The sequence below is a fragment of the Rhipicephalus microplus genome, chromosome 4 (genome assembly GCF_043290135.1).
Source record: "Rhipicephalus microplus isolate Deutch F79 chromosome 4, USDA_Rmic, whole genome shotgun sequence".
Classification (NCBI taxonomy): Eukaryota; Metazoa; Arthropoda; class Arachnida; order Ixodida; family Ixodidae; genus Rhipicephalus; species Rhipicephalus microplus.
Genome location: NC_134703.1, coordinates 150,706,791 through 150,733,452, shown reverse-complemented (window position 1 = coordinate 150,733,452; position 26,662 = coordinate 150,706,791). Strand labels below are relative to the sequence as shown.

The 26,662-nt window shown below is 43.5% G+C and overlaps 1 protein-coding gene across 2 annotated transcripts in view; it reads right to left on the bottom strand.

Moving 5' to 3' along the window:
- The window catches only part of LOC119171487 (uncharacterized), a 57,369-nt gene extending 31,329 nt beyond the window's left edge, over nucleotides 1-26,040 (bottom strand). The window contains exons 1-4 of one of the 2 annotated variants that reach the window (XM_075893747.1): nucleotides 25,802-26,040; nucleotides 24,327-24,526; nucleotides 23,291-23,368; nucleotides 11,582-16,796 (exon numbers count right to left, since the gene is read on the bottom strand). In XM_075893747.1, the coding sequence (XP_075749862.1) occupies nucleotides 16,714-16,796; nucleotides 23,291-23,368; nucleotides 24,327-24,526; nucleotides 25,802-25,902 (462 nt within the window). In that variant the 5' untranslated portion in view covers nucleotides 25,903-26,040 and the 3' untranslated portion in view covers nucleotides 11,582-16,713. Of the gene's footprint in view, nucleotides 1-11,581; nucleotides 16,797-23,290; nucleotides 23,369-24,326; nucleotides 24,527-25,801 lie in introns of those variants that run through there. The other variant, XM_075893746.1, reaches the window with a different exon arrangement.
- Between the last annotated feature and the right edge of the window lie 622 nt (nucleotides 26,041-26,662).

Genomic DNA, 26,662 nt, shown 5'->3' with positions numbered 1-26,662 from the left:
AACTTGTTGCTTGCAGTCTCCTGAGGCTCTAACTATTAGTAATATACGTACTATTAGTAATATGGGTACTCTGGAAAAATAAAAATTTTAGCACTGAAAGGGATACTTGTTTACACGGCTGTTTTTTTCTCTACATCCATCTGATATGACTTATTTAGTTTTTGTGTAAAAACAGCAGTCGTGGACAAATGGAGCGCCTAAGCACACAGTCGTGACTGTCTCGACGACGTCGCTCTCAAGATTTATGTATAAAGATTCACTGAATAATGATTCAAAAGTGATAGATACATACGAAAAAGGATTTTTCGTTGTACGTGGGCAGTACTGAAAAACAATTCTATACTTGACAATTTTCAATCATCAATCACGCTTTTGCTTTTTTCTTTCACGTCTCCTTTTCTATGCAGCATTTCGATTTGGGCTCCTTCTGCCATAATCCTAAGTGAGATGGGTGGCATTGAAGTGATGGGTGGATATGAAAGAGTGTGTATTGGAATTCGGAGGTACAGCCACCAGACTAGACACTGGCAGGCGAAATCAGGAGACAAAAAATCTTTTTAAGAGACGACAAACCTTGAACGCCTCAAATGCAACTGACAATATGGAGCTAGTGGAGCTTCCGAAGTTAATCAATAGGCGCAAGGTAGACGAAACCAGAATGTATACAACATGAATAGAATTGAGCGGGCTCTAAAAAGTGGCCGAACCTTAAAAGCTGCGAAAGCCAATTTGTGCATAAGCAGAACACGAATGTACGCAATTGGGGACAAGAAAGGCAGTTTCATAAACAATATGGATAGGATAATTGAGATGACACAGGCGTTCTACCGAGACCTCTACAGAAGCCGAAAGAGCAGGGTGATTTCGTAGGAAGCAATAACAGCCCAGAACAATTTGATATCTTACCAGTAACGACAGGGGAAATAAGAAAAGCTCTAGAAGGAATACAAAGAGGCAAAGCCGTTGGTGAGGATAAGGTAACAGCGTACCTGCAGAAAGGCAGAAAGATGGCAAAAAAATGCGTTATAAAAACTGGCCACTACACGAAAAGTATTTTGTCGGGAAGGGTGTCAGAATCTTCGAAGAAGGCCAACGTCATTCTGTTTTTGTGAAAGGAGGTGTAAAGTACTTTTAAATTACAGGCTGATTAGCTTACTGTCCACCATCTACAAACTGTTTACAAGAATAATAACTAATTGAAATAAGGTAGCATTACAGTTATATCAACTAAAGGATCAAGCAGGATTTTTTTCAGGCTATTCCGCAATAGACCATAATCATACTATCAATCTGTTAATAGAGAAATGCACCTATACAGCCGACCCTTATACATGGCCTTCATAGATTACGAGAAAACGTTTGACTCAGTCGCGACTCTCAGTGGTAATGCAGACACTACAGAATTAGTATATCGATAAACTCTTCACAAACATACTGGAAGAAATCTACAGTGAATCCAAAGCCACCATAGTTCTTCATAAAGAAAGCGACAGAATCCTAATAAAAAAGGGTGTAAGGCAGGGAGACAAAATCTCTCTAATTTTATTCACCGCGTGTGCTTAGGAGGTTTTCAGGACCCTTTATTGGGAAACGTTAAGGATCAGAGTTAATGGAGAGTATCCTAATAACTTTAGATTCGCTTATGGAATTGCCTTGAAGAGTAACTTAGGCGACAAAACAGCTCATGATTACCGAACTGGACACGGAAAGCCGAAAAGTAGGTCTGAAAATTAATATGCACAAAACTAAAGTTATGTGCAACAGTCTCGGCAGAAAACAGCGCTTTGCGGTAGGTAGAAAGGCGATGAAAATTGTAAAGGAATATGTCTACTTGAGGCAGGTAGCAACGGTGGAATGGAACCATCACGTAGGAATACCTAGAAGAATAGCAATGGAGTGGGTGACGTTCAAAAAGCATTCTCTAACCATGAATGGTAATCTGCCACTAATGCTCAAGAGCAAGGTATCTTACATCTGCATCTTGCCGGTACTTACCTACAGAGCAAAAACCTGAAAATGGTTCAGTTTAAATTGAAGATGACACTGCGAGCGATGGAAAAGAAAATAATAGCTGTAAGCCTAATATACAAGAAAAGATGACATTGGGTCAGGGAACAAACTGTAGTTGAGGATATCTGAGTTGAAATCAAGAAGAAGAAATGGACATGAACAGGGCACGTACCACGTAGGCATGATAACCACTGCTTATTAGGCGTAACTGACTGGATTCCCAGAGAACGCAAACCAAAAAAGGAAGAGAAAAAGTCAGGTGGGCCGATGTGATTAAAAAAGTTCGCAGGTAAAACGTGGCAGCAGGAGGGAAAGATTGGCGGATCATGGAAGAGGCATTTGCCCTGCAGTAGGTGCAGTGAGGCTGGTGATGATGATTGTAATAATGATGGTATGAATAAGTCAAATGAACCTCAAACATTGACTGCGAAGCGGCGAATTATGTGCCCGCGAGCAGCTTGTATAGCGACATCTTTTTCTATTTTGATATTTGAGTACTACTTCAGCGAGGTTGTCGTTCTGACAAACTTCGTACCTTCCAGTAGTATACAAGGTCAGCTGCCAGATTGCATTTGGTTCACGTTCTACGGGACGCGAAACAGGCACATAAAGAGCATTCCACACTCACCGACATGTCTACTGGTGGCGCTGAATAATTCTCTTACGTGTAATGCAAATATACACTGCGTGAGGTTCACAGGGGGATAGCTGCTGTGGTAGCTCAGTGGGTAGAGCAATGGAAGCCTTATTCCAAGGTCGCAGGTTCAGTCCCTGCCCACGGCAAGTTATCATTTCCTACACTCTTATTTCTTCACATTTACAATGCAATTCCTCCTAATAACTTCCCCTATACTTTGCTTGGCATTAGTGTCTGTTAGGTCTCATTATTATTGTGTCTAAAACAGAAAACGAGCCCTTGAATGTGCATTTCTTTTCTTCATTGAGTACTTGCTGACAGTTACGGCTGCCATCTGTAGAGTGTGCAGCTTAAGAGCATGACAGCTTTGCCGCAAAGGCGAAGCAAATAACGTGATAGCAACAAACTGGAAGGTCACGCGCCGAATGAGAAGCAGATCTAAACGTGCCCCGCATTTCTCACGCACAAATAACGCACAAAACGTACTCACAAGTAGAGATAAATGCGAATAAGCATCTGAGTTGTTATTTCACTGTGTCTGAACAGCGCGCTTTTCGCAAACGGAGACTGTGCAACGATTGCAGTGACCTTCGTGCGCCCGACAAAAACAACAAAATTGTTCCGGTGAAAGCTCAAAGACAGCCAAGGCGTATGATCGTCCACACCGCGATATAAGGGCGCGCGAGCAAGCGTCCACCTTCTCCACTATGAGGAACAAAGGACTCGTGGGAGATGAGAACGCACGCCACCGCGTGCTCAATGCGCCATCTTGCTGGTAAGGCTGAAAACGTAATAGTTTTTCTCCGAGACAAGCGCCGCCACGCGCTCAATGTGCGATCTTGCTGGTAATGCTGAAAACACTTTAGTCTCTCCCCGAGATGCCCATCACCAGTGGTAAGTGGTAAATATAAAAAAGCTTGCTGTTTGAATGCTGGAAAACGTGCTGCTTGGTGGCTCGGTGGTTAACGCCTATATATATATATATATATATATATATATATATATATATATATATATATATATATATATATATATATATATATATATATATATATATATATATATATATATATATATACACGGTGAGTGATAACGATGCACACGATGACGCCGACGTCGACGCCGACGCCAGCAGCAAAATAACGGAGAGCATCCATATAATGGCTATCGCAATAAAATGTCTTAGAACAGTGAGCGACTACAGGGGGCATTGAATCCACTACATGACCACATTGTCGCAATACGCAAGCAGTTTGCTTGGTCATAGTATCAGCGAAGACATTATAAACGTGCCCTAATTAGAGAAGAAAAACGTGAACACTTGGGCGAGTTGTTACTTGAACAGCAAAAAAAGTTTACGACGTGAAAAAAAAGAAAACGACTGAATGGGCGATGAGACGGGACGCATTCAAAAATTTTCTGAGAAGGCAGTTTAATATTGAGACATGCACGTATATTTCATAAATACGATGAAATGGCCCCATGAAGCACAACTAATGTGAAGCACACGAAAGACTCAAGCAGAAAGCAAGCATAAATTTTCCCTGATTTTGTCTTACAGTGTAGAGCCATTTTGTAATTGTGAATCCTAATCAATTAGGCCAATTTCAGTCGTTCCCTAAAGCACATATAGGTATCAACAAATGTGAGTCTGAGATTGCAAAGAAAAAAAAAGGTTAAGCAAAGTACAAGCGCCACGAAAAAAAAAATTCAAGGCAAATCAAAGCACAATTTCTCGCAAAATTTTGCGGTGGAGAGATAATCTAGTTGCTTAGTGGGTAAGTCGGTGCCAAGCGGATATATGCGCGATCAAGACGACCCATACAGGCATCCTCTACAAGAAAATATCGTTACGAGATCAAGCCAAGGATATCGTTTGGACGCTGCAACCAAAAATCAGCCGAAATGGGAGTTTTCTCAGCATATCACCCTTCAAAACTCCCGTGCCCTAATTATGTACTCCGTTGTAGCGGAGTACTCCGTTGTAACGACAGAGTTCATGAATGACACGACCTTGCTAAACTGTCAACAGGGTTTCCGCTCCGTTGATCGAAACTCCGTATTGGAGTTTTAAACGGTATTTTTGGCCATGACGCTCATGTCACGTGGTTAGAAACTACCCATGGACGTTTTAAAAACCCTTTTTGGTCGTGACATGCGTGCGTGTGCGTGCGCGCGCGTGTGTTGTGTGTGTGAGAGAGAGAGAGAGAGAGAGAGAGAGAGAGAGAGTGAGCGTGCATGCGTGCGTCGGTGTGTGCGTGCGGGTATCTGTTTAGCACGCCGGTGGGAAGCTCCAGTACCTTGTGGGGGTCACCGTGTGAGCTGACAGAACGAAATTATCAGCAAAGCGAGCATTCGCAATGATCGGCTGGCGTTTAGCGTGACCATGTCAAGGTCTTTCGCACCATTCGAACGCGCTGGACATCGATTCCATTCTTCACCGAAAGGCCGCAAATACCTCGCTTCATAGTGCTGAGTTTTAAGGAATGGAGAAAAATAGATTCAATCATAACAGAAGTTAGGTGATATCATCGTGAGCGGTTGCTCTTAGGGTTTCACGTATGAGACTTTCGAAACGATACGAAGTGAGCTTCGCTACGGCAGCAAGCTGGCCGGCGACACGATCACCCCTACTGTTGGCTGCGGGCGCTTCTTCTCCAAATTTCACCGGTTATTTCACCGGCTACACCTTCTCAGTGATTATAAGGCCTCGCTACGTCATCGGCATCAAGCCGGCGACGTAGCGAGCTCACATTGCTACTTCGGCCGCTGTGCCTAGGTCTACGAGCTCGCACCAGCCACCGTCGAAGCAAACACTGTGTTTCGCTACAAATAAAGGCTGATAGAATGAATAAAGTTTAGAATGGTTCTTCAGCGCTTCGCGACCGCAGCTGTGAAATGATTAACGCGATAGCGAGCACCCATAAGAGGCGGAGACACACAGAACCAGCGTACAGCTGCCCCTGCACTGCGAGCAACAGGAAACCCGACTGCGAATCGTGTCGTTCGTTTAAGTCAGTTGCTGCGTAGCTTAAACTGCATGGATAGCAGACACCTATTTTTCTGCCTGTGGAAAATGACGACGATGAAAACTGGAGAGCAGCAAGCATTTTGTGTTTACCAGCAGTCGTTCATCGTATAGACGGAGTGTTGCACACGTTGCTTTACAGCAGAAACGAAAGCGGTTTCCTCGTTCCTTTTAAATATTAAGAACAAGCTTCCGTTACAAGTTTATCTATGGCGAACTGAACTCGTTCCAACTACATTTCTAAAATCGGAACGTGTCGTTACCTCACCGTTACATTCGACTTTTTACAGAGAAAGCGGTATGTGGCTAGGAGAAATGAAAAACTGTTCGGCATCGCTGTAACGGGCGGTCTCCATTGGCTGTGCGATCAGTTACGCTGTTTTCAGTGACATACGCAAGCGCGCGCACCATTAGCTGCGTTGTCAAATACGTCATCCCTTCCACCACTGCAGATGTGGCGCCGAGCACGCACGCATCAGTTCTACTCAGAACTTTTACATCGGTAAGCCATGAACAACTTAAGAAGAGCAACCGGGAAACGTGAGTGTGTTCGGCTGCTCGTATTCGCCAGGTCGATGCAGAAAACAAGACTGGGAGGCCGAGTGCCGGCAGCAACAGCGTACCGTTTATCCGACAGCCTTCCAAGCCGTGCTAAATAGCAAACGGGAATGCCAGTGCCGGTAGGGGACAGATCCTGCAAACCACGCCGCTGAGTAAGCTCGCGATGTCAAACGCTTGCAACAACGCCGCACGTTGCGGGCACAAGTGTCAGCGTGATGATAGCCGGAGTGCGTTCGGCATGTCGAACGCACGCTTTTGGCGGGAGTTTTTCCAGCAACACCTAGTCTTCGGCTGTGACGTCGTGACCACCTGTGGTCCGAGAATAACCACTGTGGTTAAGGCATTTCGAAACGCATTTAACCACTCAATATACTCCTCCATGACTGTAATATGCGAGGCACCATGCGCGGCATGTGAAATTAACTCTGTGGTGAACCGAAGCCGAACGTGGGTCTAACTTTGTGTCTGACCTCGTTAGGAAGCGTGAAAAATGTAACCAGTAATTATGAAAGGCTTCAATGTCACGTAGAGTGGAACCTACTACTAGACACTCGGGCCCCACGTTTCAGCTTTCGTTGGTTAACCATTTGTATGCAGTGGTCGGTCGGTTATTTTTTTATACATAAATATATAGTGCAGGTTATTCCTTAAAGCGAAATAAGCTAAAAATATTGATGCTCACATCAATAGTATTTCCACCTTTCCGGTTTTAGACTGGCTCGGCCGGTTTTTCAGACAGTGGACTGGTAGGCGGTTGGCATGTGCCGTAATTGGCCGGTTTTTAGAGCTATAAACGAAGCGTCATTCCAGTTGGCCACATTAATTTTTTCAATTTTTTACTTCTTTACAAAAGTTCTTTCTGTTTAGTTAATAGGCACTGTGTGCTACGTTTTTGTCTGTCTTTTTCAATCTGCATGGACACAAAAAAATTGTATGCTACGAACAATTTTGTTTATATTTGCTGTTCACTAATTTTGTAAAACAGGTACAGATCAGACACCTTTCATCAGGTATTGCTATACATTTGCACTAGGTATATTTCTTGTTGCAATTAAAGAAAAATAAAAATCTGAAAAAGTCTGAATCTAATCGCGGGTATTTTTATGCCAGCAAGGAGACTATATGTGCGCTCTGTGGGCCGTTTCGTCTGTACATAAGCTTTATTTGGCTCAAGGAAGCAACGTTACATTAAATGTCACTGCATGTCAAAGTCCTGCTTCGGCGTCGATTGTTCAACACTAATTTAATCTTCTAGCAGCTAATCCCCTCTCGTCGAAAGGCCGGCTTTTGGTTCGAGAAAAGGTGGCAATCCTCCCCATTAAGCCACATATATTAAGCGAGTCTGGCTTGGCCGACACCAGGTTATAAGTAGGTAAAAGGAATACAGATAAATGCTCCGAGTCCATTTTCTTATAGAGATCACCGGCCGTATAACAAGCATGTGTGACTGCAGCTTGCGTGCTAGTCATTTACAAGATGACCCACACAAGTGATACTTTCAAAGTCGGTCTTTCCAGGTGCAGTCAACCCTTCAGAATCCATATAAAAATTTCCACCCATGCACCTATATAACTAAATTTCTTTCAGAGGAAACATAATCGAAATGAACAATACCACCACGTTTATTGAACGCTGATGCGATATTTCAGTGGGAGTAGAAAATATTCTCTAAGAAACACATTTGCAACTTAATGTAGTCTCCGCTGTTTGTAACATATTTCTGAGTTTTTTTCTCTCTGCTTTTCTTACTTTTCTCTTCTCTGTATTTCTCTCTATTTTTCTGTTTTCATGCCCATTCTCCGTCATTTTTTTTCTCACCCTTATTATACTTTCCCAATACATTGCTATACTAAGCTGTGCTATGCTCTGCTAGCGTGCGCCCAAGTTGCAGAGAAACGCATAGCCTATCAAGCGAAAAAAAAAGCGATAGAGTAGTTTGGATGAGGAGGAAGAGAAGAAAGGAAGCTATATATTTCACCTCTCGTAGTGGGGGTATGCCTCAGCGCCACTCAGCTGAGACATATACACGAAGAAATGGAAAGTAAACCGGAATTCTACATGCATTAATTGGTAGGGTGTTTATAGAACGTTACCGCCGCAACAGTGTATACGACTGGAAAATGCCTTGATATATATATATATATATGTATATATATATATATATATATATATATATATATATATATATATATATATATATATATATATATATATATATATATATATATATATATATTTATATATATAGCTCCTCAAGGCGTGGGTCTGTCTATTTCTTGCACGTGGGTCTGTCTATTTCTTGCACGTATGTACATGACTGCCCATAGTTCCACCTTTGCAATCTGCCTACTATTTTCTTCTTGAAAACATCTCACTACGCCCCATCACGGATTCGCCACTTCACCGACCATAAAGCAAATACTGTTGAAAAATATATAGTCAATATGAAATGCAAGATGGTCGTGTACTTGTGTCCAGGTGTATGTAAGTGAACCATAGATCGTCCCACTGTGTCTATCATTTGTTTGTACGTGACCGCCCATAGTTCCACCTTCGAAAACTGCTCACTACTTTGTCCTTGTAAACATCCCACTACGCTCCGTCACCAGTCCACCACTTCACCCTCCATAAAGCCACTATAAGGAAAGGGGAACCGAAGTAACGTATAGTTAAAACTTATGAATGTTAAATTTTCTTGTATAAGTATATACAGTGGGCGATATTTGCGGATAGTTCACGGTTTAGCAATGAAACCCCCCGGCGCTTCGCACCACGCATCTTCGTTCATTCCGTGTATATGCTGCTAGGTTTTCGCTCTTCAGATGAATGATTATTCTTTAGGGCTACGTGTACATCGTTGGGCGACAATGCGAGCAAATAAACATATCAGTTAATTGAATTCCTTGAAACATATCAGCCTGTATTGAATTCCTTGAAAGTACCGGGCTTTCCATAAATACCATCAAATACTCTATAACCAAGTGCTTATATTACGACACTATTCTTCGAATCATGGCTAAGCAGTTTCAAATCTCGCCTCGCCGATACTTTTTTTTCGCCAAGCATTTATTTTGTTTTTTTTTATATATCCCTTGCTTTGCTTCCTCTTTACCCGCTTTGCCGCTCAATGAAATCATTGTATCCCACACTTGACAAAAGAATGCACTTGTTCTGAGAGCGAAGGAAAACAGGAAAAGGTTGATGAGGGCTTGTGCTGGTTAATGAGGACGACAGTCTTGTGTCCATGGCGAACTTTGACCATAGCAGCTCTGTTTTACACGATCCATTGTCCCTTTCTCTTGCAGTCGGTCTCGGCGTCACGCACTTTCCTTCCCCTCCGGTGAGCGCCTTGAAGGGAAAACTGGAGCGCAGCTTAGTGCCGTGCCTGACGTGGTTGGCCATCCGCAATGTTCTGCATGACGTGCTGCTTGCGCGTTGAACCCCTGTTGAGCAACTTGGAACATTTATAAAAGGAACCCCATTCCCTTTGCTATTCACTGCTATATGTAATGCGTTGCCCTACAGTTCCACCAATCCTGAATAGAACGGTGGTGTTCCTCCGTTCCTATCAAATCGAACTAGTTCGCGGAACGTCTTCGCTTGGGACACCGTCCCGTCTTGACACTGTATAGACGTGCCGTACTCTTGGGTAATGCCTCACGATATAACGTGTTAGTGGTGGTGTGCTTTTGTTCTTCGCTGGTGCTGCTGAATGTACAGTAGAGTAGAAGCATGAACAGGGGCACACATCCACGCCAAGAACCAGCTAGTTTAAAAAATCTTATTTTTTTTGAATAAACGTCTTCTAGTTAAAGATAAAAAAAGTAGTACTGCAACAAAGTATCAGATACTACAAAAATATGAGCAAAAGAATTTGGGAGATCACACGTACCTGGGAATTGACGTTATGCGAAGAATGCGGAGAGAAGATGACCATGCTGCAATTTTTTTATTGAGGAACACGGCATGAAATGACGCTGAATATATGTACAAATGTTGCAGACATAGCCATATGTTGAATAATTGCGGATGGTTATATGAGCAGCTGTTTGCATTTGCGCAACGATGCCAACCGGGACATGCGTATTAGCAACACCAAAAGCTAATATGAAAGGTTGATGGTCGCGAAGATGCTGGCCCTGGACACAGCTACATAAATCAACTTCAGTGCTTGGCACCTAACCACAATTCACGTAACCCCACGGGACGGCGGTACCAAAGGGTACATATGTAATGTTTATAAAATTGGGTAGGCAGCATTGCAATCACTATTGACGTTTCACGTAGATTAGTGTCTATTTGAAACGTAGTTCTAAGACCTGGCGTAGCTCTGTGGTAGAATGCCTCATTGCCATGCAGAATGCTTTGGTTCGATTCCAGCTGGAACCATGACAATTCTTTTATGTGTTCGTTGGGGTCGATGCTACCGTTGACGGTTAGTGCTTAACGCTTACACGTTAAAATTGCCCACGTGTGTTCTCGTCGTTCCTGGGTAGATACTAAGTGTCACTGACCTGTGCCACATGCCCGCATACGAACGGAGCACATCAACCTGTGGGTATGTGCCACTGTTTGGCAAGAAGTGTTTAACGACGTACGTGATGGAATTGTGACATTAATCAAGTCTTGACTAGCACATCATATTCGTCAAACCATATTACCTTCCCATGCTAATTTTGGTTCACGCCAAGTTGAGTGGCTGACCATGACAGCACCCAAACGTAAGCGGCTATATAGATAGATACGCTCGAAGTCACCGAAATTCGATAATGAATGCTTCGCATTTAAAACTTAGGTAGTAACTCTGGGCTGCGTAATTGAATGTGGGCCGTTAAAGCGTCCATGCACGGCCACGTAGGCTCTGTGCACAATTTAGTGCATTATACGAATTCACACACATTGCTGCTAGCACGTATTCAGCCCACGTGACTGAGCCCAGGCTGATGAGTATACGTCTGGCTATACTTGAAAAAGCATAAAATATTACGCTTGTTTATAATATAATATATGTGTGTTGAAGAGTGTCTCTTACGTCACCGCGAACTAACGCCATAGGTGTTAATACCTTATATACTAGTAAAAGAAGCGTTCCAACAGTGCTACACGGGAGGTCAAAATGCGGTGCCTATATGTATACCCCACAACTGAAGTGTGTTTGTGAAATGAGAGTGGGGGTATTGTTTGGATTGCGTAACAATGGTTCAACTTGCGCAATCCACTCCGGTACATCCTTCTGCAACCTTCAGCGCTCACAGAAAATGGCACACAGACTCGCGAAAATATTCTCGCACGGTTTAACTGTCGTTCAAGCGCACAAATAAACAGAAAGGAAGGGAGGACAAGCGCTTTCTCGCAATCAAACAATTTATTGGAAAGGTAAGAATATATAAGTAGGCAATCAAAGCCAACGAATGCGTGTGCAGGCAAAATATACACCCGTGGCAACTCGGGAACACAGAGTAAAAGCGGAGATATTATCCACAAATATAATCTAGAAAAACGAACTCTTTATCGTGCAGCAAAACCGAAGGCTGGCCGACGCATTGTTCTTCACTTTTTTTATCTGAAAAGGTTCTGTTAACTCACAAGTTAATAAATTGTTAGATTGAAAAACCACTTTGGTATCCTGAAAAAGAGGATAGCAACTGCATTCTCGCACAAATCGCACTTCCACATTAGCATTCTCGAAGGCATTTCGTGTTATTCATATACTCTGCAGGCCCAGGAGTACTAGTACATCATAAGGTACATCGGCCTCACTTTAACGCGACACCATTAAACAGCTCCTTTCGCGAAAAATCTGGTGTCGGCGTCGGTAATGGAGTCAGCGTCATTGATTTTGAGCGAAAAAATAATAATTTTATGCGTGACATAGACAGAGCATTAAACAAATAAAAAATGATAACTTCCTGAACCGAATCCGGATCAAATCCAGGGGCGTTTGCGGGGCAAGTGGGTGTTCCACCACACAGACATGCAAACTTATGCGTAGAGTGAAAATAACTGCCTCTGCTTCGAAATTCAGTGAAGTAACTTTTGTGCTAAACGAACGCGTCTTGTATACATGCTTCACAGCATAACATGTAATATCACTGTATTAATGCGTGGTAGAAGCGGATGTTGCCATAGGCGTCAAGACATGAGATTATCCTGACGACTTCGTTGTTTAAAGACGGCCACTCACTACAAAAGGCATGCATGTTACTATGCCTATTCGGTTAAAGGGGCCCTGCACCTCTTTTTGAGCATGGTCAGAAAACCCTGCCGGTCGGTAGTAGAGGCTACCGACAACACGTGCGCTAAATATTATAGCACAGCACGTGACCTGTATTTCTCAATAAATTATCGAAGTCAGCTAAAAACTGCTCTCTCTTCTCTCGATGAATGACGGAAGACGCTCGAACATCAATCGTAGAAAGCCCGTCTGTGAGCTATTGGCTGGTATCATTATGGCGCGCTCGCTCATTACAGATATCGCCGCTGCTGGCCGAGACTTGTCCACGCGTGCGCGTGCGATCACACTGAAGAACCATGAATCCAAAAAAAAAAGTAAAAAAGTGCTCAAGGTCACGAGGCGCAGGTGACGTATTTATTAATTTTTTTGCCCCGGCCATTCTTCCCTGCTTAGCTTCCCAGAACTTTCGTCGGGACGAAGGAAGAGAGAATGTAATTGCAGAAAAGCGACAAATATTCGAAACTTCACTCGCACTGGACGGATTCTTGAAATTTTTTTTGGCGTTAAGGTCGTGAGGCAATAAGATCTTCCAGTGAATTCATTCCATGGTTACACGAAAAAGTGTTTCAGGGCTCTTTTAAGGACACGTAGTATGTGCATAGCCAGTTCAAAAAACTTTCAGGCCCATAACGACCCGTGGTTTAAAGAATGCTACCCATTACACGCAGAACGCAGCCATTTGTGAAAGCGTCGCATATGACTACATTTACGGCATGAGAGCTTGCTGCTATAAGGGCTGCTTTACAATATCTCGTTGAAGAACGTCCAGGAAAATGGGTCATATTCTGTGATTCGAAGGCAGCGCTTCAGAGTTTGCAGTCTGCCATGCGTAGGAGGAGTCATGACCAATTGGTACAAGAAATAAGACATTGCCACCATGAAGCTCTAGCACGAGGGCATGATATTATATATCAATGGCTGCCTGGACATATCGGTATTACCGGAAATCAATTAGCCGATGATGCAGCCCGGTCAGCCCATGAAGGAACCCGTGTAGTCCCAATTCCTCTATCAAAAAATGATGCGGCAAGACAACTTTACCTGCTGGCTCGAGATCTCACACGCACGTTCTGGTCGTCTACCAGCTTCCAAAGGTGTCAATTTTATGAAGTGGATCCTTCGCTCAAGCTAAAGCTACCATCACAACTTTCCCGCTCCGATGCGACACTGTTATGCCGCCTTTGGTTGGGTGTTGCATTTACAAAGGTGTACTCCTTTTGCATTGGTATGGCAGACACTCCTACATGCGACTACTGCGGAGCTGAAGAGACCATCGAACATGTCCTGTGCAGCTGCACTTGCTACGACACACAGCGATGCCAGCCCCGGATGGTTTTGAATCAACTTGACCCCGGACCATTTTGTGTGCAGAAGATGCTAGGACCTTGGGTATCTGCCTCAGTTGCGCAGAAAGCAACTAAAGCACTGCTAATTTACCTAAAGTCAACAAACCTGAGTGACCGCCTGTAGACTGTGTGTGCTCCCCGAGTGTGCTCGTGATTGTGTCTACCTTCTCATCTCTCTACAACCTCTTTTCTTCCCTTTATCCCTTCCCCAGTGCAGGGTAGCAAACCGGATGTGCGTCTGGTTAACCTCCCTACCTTTCCTTGCATCTTTATCTCTCTCTCCCTCTCTTCACTGACACAAGCCACTTTAAGTGATTAAAGTAGACACTAAGGACAAAATATTGTGACCGCGTTCACGTCTTGAAAGCGAAGCTTAAGGATACCTCCATTTTTAATTGAAAGAAAGCGAATGCCATGTAGATTTCACTGTTCAAGGTTATCTGCATTGATCATTACATACTCAGTTCAGAGCTGACGTTTTTTCATAGGACTTCTACTGCTAGTCTTTTGTATATCACGAACAGTCTTCATATGCAAGCCAATAAGGAAAAAAGTGTTATTGTTTTAATATTACGCAAATAGGATGGCATGTTTTTGTACGTGGATTCAAGATTATGTGCTTCGAAGGTAATTTATTAGAAAGTGCGCTTGCGAATGGTGCGACTGACAGCATTTTTCTTACTGGATGTGATAATTTATTCCCATACATAAATGCTATAGTTCTCCGGTGATGTAAATAAACACTCCCCAAAACGCATCCTAATACCCTGCCATTTGGGGAAGAATTTGTTTACTCCCTCCGTACGGTATTTATGAATTCTTATTATTAGGGCGTGCTTTATAGAGCACGCCCCGATGTTTTTGATAGAGGACAAGTCATTTACTTCTCTCTGGGCTTATTTTTGCTTACAGTGTGCCTTGTGTCGGCAGCGCTGTATACGTCGTTTTTGTTTCTTCGTCAAGAAATACGCCGCCCAGACTTCAAGACGTGTTCATGCAAGCTCGCATGAACCCTTTTGAAGCGTGCTGAGTGGCAACTCATCACCTTTCTGAAATATGACACGTGAATGCGCAATGTACCAATTGTGGTGCGGCCCTGTTTACAATGAAAGAGTGGTTGTGTTGAGGAGCAATCGACTGACTAAAAAAATAGAGAAGCGGCCGATATTGATCGCCATCCACTAACTTATTCACTGTGGAACGGGATTAGGCTGCACCTGCAGAGGCGTCTGCCAGATAACGCTTTTGTTTAATCAGAAACTCCGTTTATGTGCGCAATGCTTGTGGTTATTATTTATTCCTTTACAGATCCCCAATGGTCAATCAATACCCATATGCGTGTCTTAGAAAATAAACCTGAGGGTACAGCCAACACTTCTCTGTATCACCTGTTTTTATTATTTTGTTGCTATTTTTTCGGCGCCGTAGTGTTCAGCGCAACGCAACTGGATGTCAAGTTCACGTATAGTAAAAAGACATACTAAAAGACGTTCTAAAAGAGGTCCCTGCATGTAGCGTAGCGGCAGATAATTTCGCCTAGATTCTACGCGCTGTCAAATTAAACACTTTGGAAATGCGACGGCAGGTGATAACTTTGCAGCAGGTCCTAAGGGAATGCATAGCATTATTTTGATATATCTCAGATATATATGCGCCACCCAAGTTTTAAGGGCCCTAAACCTCAGCGAGTTCAAAGGCGAGAATGTAGTTTCTTTCTCACCTAGATTATACTTCCTGCAAGTGCTATCTCCTGCTCACCACTTATTTCTTCATGAAAAGCGTCTAATGTCTGCACTGAGAGTTGAGCCAGTCAGTATTTTACGATTTTCGACCCCAAGCTATGTCCGCTTGCGCAGTCGCAAACGCAGAAAACGAAGTAAAATCAGTTTATCGAGCACAATATTCAAGCGCGACAAGACAGAATGGGCCTGCGACTGAATGGCAAAGCAAGGGGAGTGGCAATTAAAAAACAAATATCAATCGATAATTGGCCAATCGAGTACTTATTGCACGTTGACGTTTTGTGAACAAAACAGCTGGTGGCAGAATTCGTACTGCAGAGACAGGAAGTACTAGGAGAAAAAAAAAACGTGCTCGTGTTTAGTATTTTTAGAAGTTCTTGGGGCCCTTTAGTCGATACTTTTGGTGTGTACCAACTGTGAACGCGGTGTCAGGCAACGGTAGAAGTCATGGCACAGTCCCACGAAAGGGTATGTTTAGGCGTCTTAACAAAATAAAATAGATGTATATTTCACGTTGATAATTATTTCCAAGATAGTGTTAACCGGCAGGTGAAATACCCTTGCAGTCATTTGAAATATCACAACGTACACTGAAGCCATATAGTTAATGTGATGCAAGCTGAAAAATGATAGAAAATCTTCGTAGGGATTTTTTGTCCCAAAACCGCAATATGATTACGAGTGACACTATAATGGACAGCTCCAAAGCTTTTCATCACTACGAGTTCTTTAACGTCATTCTCAACTAAGCGAATGGGCTTCTAGTATATTGCGCCTTTAAAAATGCGGCCGCTGCATGTAGGATTCGATGACGTGACCTTCACAATAGCATTCAAGCACAATAAACACTAGGCCACTACAGGGGGACTATTTTGCCAGTTATGTTTCCCTCTACACTTAATTTGTATGTGTAATTGGTATGTTGTGTGCAGGCTGTTGTATTCAGGTACGAAATCGCAGAAAAAGCTAAATTTTGGGTTATTTTTTTCCTCGCGCAAACACCAAACAATGTTTGGGCACACATAATAAAAAAATTACTGAACATAATGCATTAACGAACGTTGTAAGCGTCGCGAGATCTACTATGCCGCAAGCCACTCGTTCGGCCTATCCACACCTCAGCTCAGCGCTGGTACCTAACGCTCCTAAAGAAACTAATGCACGTGCCGGTTCTCGACGACGTTCTCTCTCACACTCTCTACTTCCTCTTTACTTCTAGGTGTCCCAGCTCGGTGATCTGCCAAAAAAGAAAAAAAAAGGGGGGGGGGGGGGGGATAAGAAGTCTTGCATTGGTGACAACGAGAATGAAGCACCTCTCATCTCTCGCTTGTCCTGGTGGCGACCACTTTTCCGGGATAGTGCAAAGACGGCCCATTGTTCGTAGAGGCATTCAGAGCTCACATTCGATCGTTTGGCACATCATATAAGAGAGATCTCAAGAAGCAACGGCCGAGGTGAAAACAGGCCCCGTCCTAGACTGTCTCTTTTCTTTTTTCCTTGTTTTTCTGACACAGCCCGCCGTGCTCCACCGAGCACTCAGTGATAGGCGACTAGCCATGTTATAGTATATGCTCACAGCGAGAGCTCTCGGTGCGCTATAGCTCGCGGCGGAGCGATAAGGCTCCAGCACCCCATTACGGACCTGCGTTCTCCGCTCTGAATCGCAGTTGTCGCACTACAGCCGACCGCCAACGCGATAGAGAGCGCGAACCGGAGTGCGCACTCGCCATGTCGTGAGAATTACCTTGCACTTCCTCTCCGACAACGATGCTTATTTCTTTTTTCTTCAGGCCCCATTCTTGACTGAAAGCATAGCACAATCGTGGTGTGCACTGCAGTACACTACCATGTGCACGCTCGCTTTACATCCTGTACAGCGTTCTGCAGAAGCAGCCAGTTTTTAGTGTGTTAACCGTGCTCGCAAACAGCGTAAATATACAGTTTTCGGCCATAATCTACAGAAGGACGGCTTTTTAGTAGCGAGTAGCTGCATTTGTCCAAGCTGTACTGCATACATGTGAGACACTTCGAAAAAAAAAAAGCTAGCACACGCTGCGAGAATCACTACTGAAGCTTGGGGATGTTTTGCGGAAATTATCGGCTAACAGACGTTCAAACGATTGGAACAACAACATCACACTGATGTCAGTGAAATTCACATTTCCAGCCCTAAGCAATTTCCTTTTTTTTTTTCGAGATCACCTTTGCATATTTGCAGTGAGAGACGCTATGAGTGTTAACCAGCATCCTTCAAGTTAGTTTGACCCTTGTCCAGTAAACTTACCACTCATTGATGCAACATAAAATTTCGGAGACCAGTATCTGTAGACAGGCAGTGGCAATCGCACGTTGGAAAGTTTCTCATCAATCTTCGACCTGATAACCGTAAGAATGTCGGGGACGAAGACTGTCGTAACTAAAAATTCCGCCAGAATCAACGCATTGCGGAAATCGACACCACGCGAAGAAGACTTCTAGCAGCTGCGTTAGCGGCATTCATTTTTCTTTGTTCTCGTTCCTTTTGCTTGGAGCGAAGAGTTACGAAATGAAAAAAAAAAAACGCCTTTTTGTACATTAGGCGCTTTCAAGCATACCAAGGGCTTACCACCCACGTCAACTACAACGCCGCCTAAATGGTCGCTTATGGTCCTACGTGACTTCCGAACTCATGCTATGTGCAGTACAGTCGTGATTTGCATAAAAACTAAGAGCACATCATTGAGGAATAATCTGCATAACATAAGTTTCGTCCGTTAGCGAATCCCTACTGATTCCTGTAACATTTTACAGTAGCCTGTTGAGTCATGAAAGTATAAACATAATATTTATTACATTTTTACTAAGATCCTATAGCCAATAACTAAAACATGTTTCACTGTAACCGACATGTAACTGAAGCACTGTGAAGCACTAGCGTGAATCTGTGGTAGAAAACTTGACTGCCACGTACAGTGCCTGTGTTCAAAACTTGATCTCACTATGATTTTTACACTAGGTCGCGAAACCGAATTCTGAAAGCGGCCGTAGCATGTTCGATATAACCGGAAATAGTTCCGTATACATAGACATTCGAGTAAAGCACAACGGCGTTCCTCATAATCATATCATTGTTTAGGGGCGTTCAGACCTATACAAACAAATGACGTTATGTGCTAATTATGTTCAAGTATACTGTCACCAACTGAGCCAGCTTTCTGTCTTTATGCCATATATCGTCTTTAATCATCAACTATAGAAAGCCACTTACGCCATCTAGTGATATTTCCAGGGACATATACACACAACGCCATCGAGCGAGCAATGCTTAAAACTAACTAGAAGTTGCTGGTACAACATAGTATTTCAGAGGAAAGAACAACCAACACCCAAATGAGGTTCGCCCCTAAAACTGTGCGGCAATGGTGTCACGAGCGGTCTTTATTGGTTGTGCTACGTCATTCTGAGCGTCGCACCCATGCACGCGCGCCATTGGCTGCGTTTTGAATGACGTCACTCATCTGGTCACAGCTGAGGCGCCCAGCATGCCCGCATCACTTTCCCCTGAAACCTTTCACATGGATGAGTCATGGAAAACTCCAGAAGAGCGCCGACAGTGGAAACGCCACAGTTCTAGCATTCACTGGGCTGATGGTGCTGTCAGGGGAGTGAAACTTCCTATACCCTCCATGGAACGCGATATTCGCTCGCAGTGCCGGACGAACGCCTGGTGTTTGGGGGCGGTACGAAAACATGGCGGCGCATTGCAGACATGCACTGGGGGACGCCATCTTGATAAGGACTGAGGATCCGAGTGGCGAGGGGGGGGGATTTATCGCCAAATTCAATTGGGATGCACCAGCAAGTCAAATTAAGCGAGTGGAAGGTATTCAGATGGCGAGCACGCGACCTTTTTCCTGTTGCGCAACCCGCCACATGATGAGAACGGCCATCATTGCGTTCTGATCGATGGTCTGCCCATCCACCTATTTGTGTACTACTTATTCTAAGTAAGACGTTGTTTTTGTTTACGTGTACACATAAATTAGACAAGAATAAAGAGAAGAGTTTGTTTGAATGTTTTGTTGCCTAAACGTACGGTTTATGCAGTACAAACACAACTTGAATGTTTTACGTTTTTGGTCGCATACAAAAGTAGACCGCACATGCCAGCATCCTAATAACCTAGTATCAATCCAGTGCACATTGACGCACATACGTATATACAAAGACAAAAGAAAAACAGTAATAACTATACACAAGTTCACAGCACGTATCCCGATATAAAATCATCCCATGAGTGGGACAACATAATACGGCACACCGCACACTTAGGATGCAAGAGGAAATGATACAAAAACCATAAGGTACCGGAGTTAGACATTGCTATATTTTCTATTTAGCATCAGGTTTCTTTATAAAAGTTTAAGCAAAAATTTACAAAACACTGAAGCCACTATAAAGTGTTCTCATAAAATAACACGAAGGGTTTATGCTTTCTTCAGCGTAACATACCTATATTGCTTAATGAAAAAAAAACAAAAACAAAATACAAGCAGATAAATAGTACACACACATGTCCGCTTCAGAGGCAGAAAATGGTGACCTCAGCTATAGAAGTATCCGTGACTCAAAAATATGGAAGTAGCGCCTACTTTTGCGCATATGTGTGTCTTTTTGTCGTTTGTGTTTTCTGAGCGCTCAGTTTTTCAAGACCTCAAATATGCAAACAGAATCCTAAAAGTTACAAAAACTTCCGCATTTTTCGTGCTGCAGCAGATTTTCTGGTGCTTTGTTTAGCCAAGGAGATGTTCACGAAGCGAATAGGCCACAACAGGCGAATCCTTGCAAAGAGGTGCACAAAGGCTTTCTTGCATTCTTCAGAGCAGAATTTCTGCCTTCCCATACAACTGTGCAAAATGCCTGCCAAAACTCCACTCACATTAGGCAGGTGCGCCACAACACCGATATATTCCAAAAAGCAAGCTTCCGTGGCCTTAATATCCTGAAAACAACCGTCAGAAGGCATTGTTACATTGCCAAATAAATCTGAGGAGATGTTGCTTGTCTTAAACATAGCAAAATACTGGTGTGATGCACAAAGCTGGCGGTCGGCATTCTTCAAAAGGGTGTTGCACACACAGTGTGGAGGCCTGTGCAACAAAAATTGCCGTACGAGATATCCCCCAACATAGTAGAGAACGTTATCCTCTACTATATCATGGCTAACGGGCTGTTCCTCATCAGGAAGCATATCGACTGTTGGTGCTGCATCACAAGTAGTAGGAAGCGAATGTGGTGGCTCTGACATTTGTGCCAACACAGTGCTGTGATCCTGTTCACAGTTTCCTTCTGAAAAAAGGGCAACCAGTTTGCCAACAGAAATGTGTTTCAGACCTGATGTGAACTGAAGCACATTTGGGTTGTCATTGCAGCCATGCTTTAACCTAAGAAGCCCGAAAAGGTTCTCCAGGGGGTCCTGCTGTAGCCAGTGAGTCAAGAGAACACGAAAATCAAAATCTTGGAAGAGGTCGTCCCAGAGGAGAAGGATAGCTTTTAAGGTGACCTTCCATGCCTCATTTGTGTGGGGTTGCCGAGGCCCGTCAAGTTTCCACCTTTCAACCCACGACAGGCAATCCCGCAAAAAGGCTAGGTGTTCGGACCCTTCCGAAATTGTATAACGTAACTTGTCACTGGCTTTTTTTACAGAAGAGCTATTCAGACAGTCGAATAACCTATCTATCTTCTCGAGATAATCAGCTGTTGGTTTGGCGGATGCCGGCAACACGCCAAGAGCAATGAATACATCAATGGCCACTGAGACCGATTTTATCATCACCTGGCTGGCATATTTAACTTTCATGTTAGTGAAAGGCTTCCGGTAATTGTGATTGTCGGTTAGTTTCTTCGCCAATTTGAGTTTGAGAGGATGCGGGCTTTCGTATAGTTGCGTAATGAAAGACCAATCTACAATTTCTTGCGCGATATGGAGCTTGTGAGGTGCGCGGAGATTATTCCTTGTGCATTTAAGTAAGTGTGTGTCATATAGGAAATAAATTTTGCGGCCTTCAAGCACAAAAAACGGCTCTTCAGGCGTCACACCTAGCTTACTTGCCAAAGTGATGCTGCTTCCCCCCTGGTCGCAGATGAGCGCCTTCACAAACAACCGGGCTCCCTGCAGCTGCTTGATTAATGTTATGATCAGATGACGAAGAGTATCTGCGGGCGTTTTGGTCCTTGATACTGTGTAAGCAACAGGCTTAATCCACGTTTTTGAAATGCCTGCCACAAGTATCAGGAGCGCTGAATTTGCCACGGCTGGTGTTCTTTGCCTACCATCATCGGAGAATCCCATCACAATGTCATGCTTTGCATCATACTGCAGATGTTCCTTCAAGGACGTTTCGTCAAATATTAATGTGCACGCACGATCTGTTAAATGCCAATTTCGGGTAGCTTCTTCGAGGGCTTCAATAGTGGTTGGAATAACTCCGGGAGTCATCGGAATATTTGATAACCACTGCTTTAGGGACCTCACAGTTGGCATGTCAAGCAGTCTTGACATATGTCTGTACGCTTTCGGACCATAAAAGTATAAGTTTAAAGCGAACTGGCGGTGCTCGGGCGACCACCTCCGTCCTCTACGTTTCACGCCATCAATTTTAACTTGAGTCTCAAGCAATGTAAAGAATGTCTTGCGGACCTAGGGCCTGATAGCATTCAACGCTTCAGACTGGGAAAGCTTTTTAACCTTTCTATTGCCAATTCTTGACAGTGCCTTCCGAAGCCTTGAATTTATCTTTTCCAGGTTCTTCATTTTTCTGGCTTTCCGGGGCGAGCACCTAGAAGGCTTGTGTTGTCGACCCGCTGGATTGGAACCCGAAAGATTTAGAAAAAAAGCTCAATTATACTGTGTTTTTGTGAAAGCTGACCATGATCTTTAAACCTAGTAAAAGTTCTGGCGGCTTTTAGAATTGAAGGAATTACTTCCATGAGTAATCAGTTGGTCATATTTAGTTCTCGATCCTTCAATTATTCAAACTTGGGGCATTGGGAACAGGCCTCTGATAAGCACACTGCTGGGCATTGAGCCTACTAATGGCATGTATAAGCATCGCGGGCAACATGAAGCGTCAACTATTTTTTCCTAATCATTAGCATACTCCTTGTTAACAAACATTATTGGTTATACGTTTAAAATGGTATGTTTAGGAAAAAAACAACGAATTCATAGTCTTCTTTAAAAACACTAATCCCTCTTATAATAATAATAATAATGATATTTGGGGTTGAACGTTCCAAATTCACGATATGATTATGAGGGACGCCGTAGTGGAGGGCTCCGAAAATTTCGACCACCTGGGGTTCTTTAACGTGCACCTAAATCTAAGCACACGGGCCTACAACATTTCCGCCTCCATCGAAAATGCAGCCGCTGCGGCCGGGACTCGATCCCACGACCTGCGGGTCAGCAGTCGAGCGCCATAACTACTAGACCACCGCGGCGGGGCACTAATCCCTCTTAGGAGGCAACAAACAAGCAAGAAAGGGATCGGACAAGCACTCGTCTCGTCCTGCCTTTCGGTATACATCGCTCTGGTTCTCGTCCCCTAGCAATGAACTAGCTCGCCCAGCTGACACCCTAGTGCACTTTAGGATCTGTTAAATGGTACGTGACATTAAAACGATAGCTGCAGGGCATTAATTTATCTGGAATAGTTTTAAAGAGCTTAGAGAGCAATACAATTTGCGTACATGAGGGCTCAGTCTGTTGAACTTCTTCATCGGCGCTGTGAGCGGGCATTGCATTGGTATTCGCGGGCCGAGGAGAGCCTGTGAAGAGAAATTGGCGGGGCACAGATTTCAGCGTGACATACATACAGCTGGTATTAGGCGTCACATTAAATATTTGCAATTACAATCACTCAGGGCGTTTTCTCACTATTAATTGGTCTCCTCGCGTATTATCTCTCAGTACAAGTAATAAAAAAGTGTAAACACACAAAAAGAGAACGCTACGTGTCACTCACTAAATATATGGGTGTCCCAACTATCCTAAACCAATATTTTAAAAATCTTAATGCGATGTGCCTAGAACAGGTTAACATCGTGGTGCCGTTGATGACCTAGCACGTAACCGAATTCTTGCCAATTACACTTATTTGGCCCATCGAAAATTAAAGTAATTTTGTAATAATAAAGCTAATAAAAATAAAGTACCTTTTGGATTCTTAATTTTAAAAGCGACTTTGAACTAGGGTGTCGTAGAATATATATATATTTCTAAAAGGCCAGTTCTGTTGCTCCCACTGTCAGAGCTATCGCGCAATTGTTTTAACAGCGACACCAAGTTGGCCGCTACTCACTCGCCATGTGCGAAGTAGCTGATAACGCGCCACATGGAGCACTCTCTCAAGTTATGAGGTCATTTTCGCCTTTTCCTGTAAAACACTACGCCACGGGCAAAATAGCAGAGACAACGGAATCAGAATCGAGGAGGTTACATGCAGAGCGTTCTGAGTGAGACGTTTGCTCTAAATTTAACGATTGTGAAGCCGGCAAATTTTTTACTTAGCTAGTTATATCTACCAGCAAAATCATGCCGGCGAATCCATGGATGCTGTGTACACCATGCGTTGGTATTGTTGGTGTAATCTGCGCGAGAATCTTAGAAATACTGAGTCATGATAACTCGGACAGGTACACATATTGAGTATTAAGACATTTCTGTAAATAGATGAAGAGGCATGAAAGTTTGTGCTGTTGTATGATCGCTTTACGGTATTCCCACCTGGACTTTCGACGTGTGTCTGCCCATCGCCAAAGATGGAAACTGTTGGCACAGCACATCTTAGCAGCCCTGTCTGTCCAGGGTCTGCGTAGTCTTTGCTGGTGAAATGGGCAGAGCACACGCGGTAGCTGCTGTGGATCTGACGAGGTGGTAAATGAGCCAGGTCCTGCCGTCTCGCATACTGAAGCCAAGCGCGAGATCTGGAAAATCAATGTGTGCGTGCGTAATATTTGGGTTAGAATGGATTTATTTCTGTTTTCAGGCGTAGATAAATAGCTTTGAGTGAAAACTGGCATCTTTATTCGAAGTAAGCGTTATTTGATACATTTCTCATCTTCCTTTCTTAATTGAATTTTTGTAACCAAGACGACTTGTGATAGCAATCCTGAAAGCAAACTTTAAATTAAAATCTGTCTTTATTATTAAGAGACGCGGATACATGCTTCTATTTGCGCGATAGTAATGTTTGGTGGCAACGACCCCAGCTTTCCTCCTAATTCAAAATATATTTCTGCAGACAATAGCAATCATCCCACACCAAAATCTCTAAACAACTATTTGTACATATATACCCTCGCGAACTGCGTGTTCCTCGGGTATTTCTCGCGCCCTGCTGCAAATCTTTCATAAAAACCTTATTAAAACCGGTAATAAATTAGTAGAACACGTAAGTTTACATTGTCCAATTATTTATGGGCTTTTAGCTGCAATTGCATTCTTGTAAATATATCGTAATTGTACTTAAGGCTCAAGCTGAAAACATGAAATAGAAGTATACATTATAAATTGTTACTTTATAAATTTCTTGCTAAATTCCTCTGCAATATGCCGTGGATTTACGTGAGGCCAAAATGAAAACACACAAATGAAACGCAATAATGTAATAACATCCGTCTAAACTCGCAAGTGTAATAATTTATGTACTCAGTACTTAATTAACATAGTACTAACAACACATGCTACGAACGTATATGAACCCTCCCTTATAGCCAAAAGATAATGGGAATCGCCTTCCTCCACCTATGGACATAAATAGGCTGATAATACTCAAGAATAATAATAACGCGTGCAACGAGAACAGACTGAACGCAGGCAATCAAAAGGTAATAAAAAGAGTGCGGATAAGCTTACACTGTTCTATTAGTTACTGTATATGCTGCTACAAATACATTTGTGACATGCCTTGCATCGCCTTGAGCCAAAGTGCAACATCGACATGCAATGCACGATCGAAACACATTAAATTGAAAACGCAAGTATAAACAATCGTGTGTAGCAAATGTATTCGCTGGAATAATTTCCAGATGCTCTGCCGTGCATGTCATGTATAATTGAAACCGAAAAGCAGACAATCAGAATGTAATGAATAAATCATGTACGTGTAGCTCAATTAAATTACACAGCTACTGCAGCAACCGCATCCTGATATGCCGTGCAAGCGTAGAAACACAAAACGAGCAGCATGCAGATCGTACCTTTCGTCCACCGGGATCCGAAAAAATTTTATGCCGGTGTGTCGTGAAGAATTCCGACACCACTCAGCGCAGCACGATTTGTGATGATGGCGAGAATCCATTGATGCGTCTGTTTGGCTGAATTTTGAATGGGTTTCGCTAAAACAAACTTTACAGCGGTAAAAGCGGCCTTTGGGACACCGCAGGCTGTAGCATACATGGGCGCGCGAAAAGAAACGCCCCTTTTTCGCCGTGAGAGATAGGACGACTGCGCAGTTCCTGTTTTCCACTTCGGGGGGGCGCTCTTATTTTCGCAATCTCGAACTGCACCCTTTAGGTTCACTTGTGTAGTAAAAACTCCGGAGTTAATGAGTAACCTAGTAATAACTATAAAATAGAACAAGAACGTTCATTTAGGTAGTACAGCCCCCAAACGTTAGGATTGCTGCCGTCACGGGACAAAAAAAAAACCGCGAAGTTTCACCCCCTGGTGCTGTCCTGACAAAACAAACAGGGTCGGGAGGCCGAGTGTCGGCACAACTGCGTACCGATAATGCGGCAGCCTTGGAAGCTACGCTAAATCGAGAACGGCAATGCAAGCGCCTGTGACGGATGGATTCTGCAAACCACGCCGGTGAGTTAACTCGCGAAGTCAAACGCTTCCAACAGTACCGCGCCTAACAATGACTGCGGTTGTTGAAGAAGGAAAAAAAGGCACCTAACTTTTGCCGGCCTGTAGGTGGCACGGCTACGTTCCTGCGCCGCACAGGTGGCGTTGTTACGTCAACGTGATGACTGCGGGAGCTCATTTGCCGGAGAGAACGCCCACCTTTGACGGGAGTTTCTCAAGCGGCACTTTGGCTTTGGCTGCGTTGTCTGTGA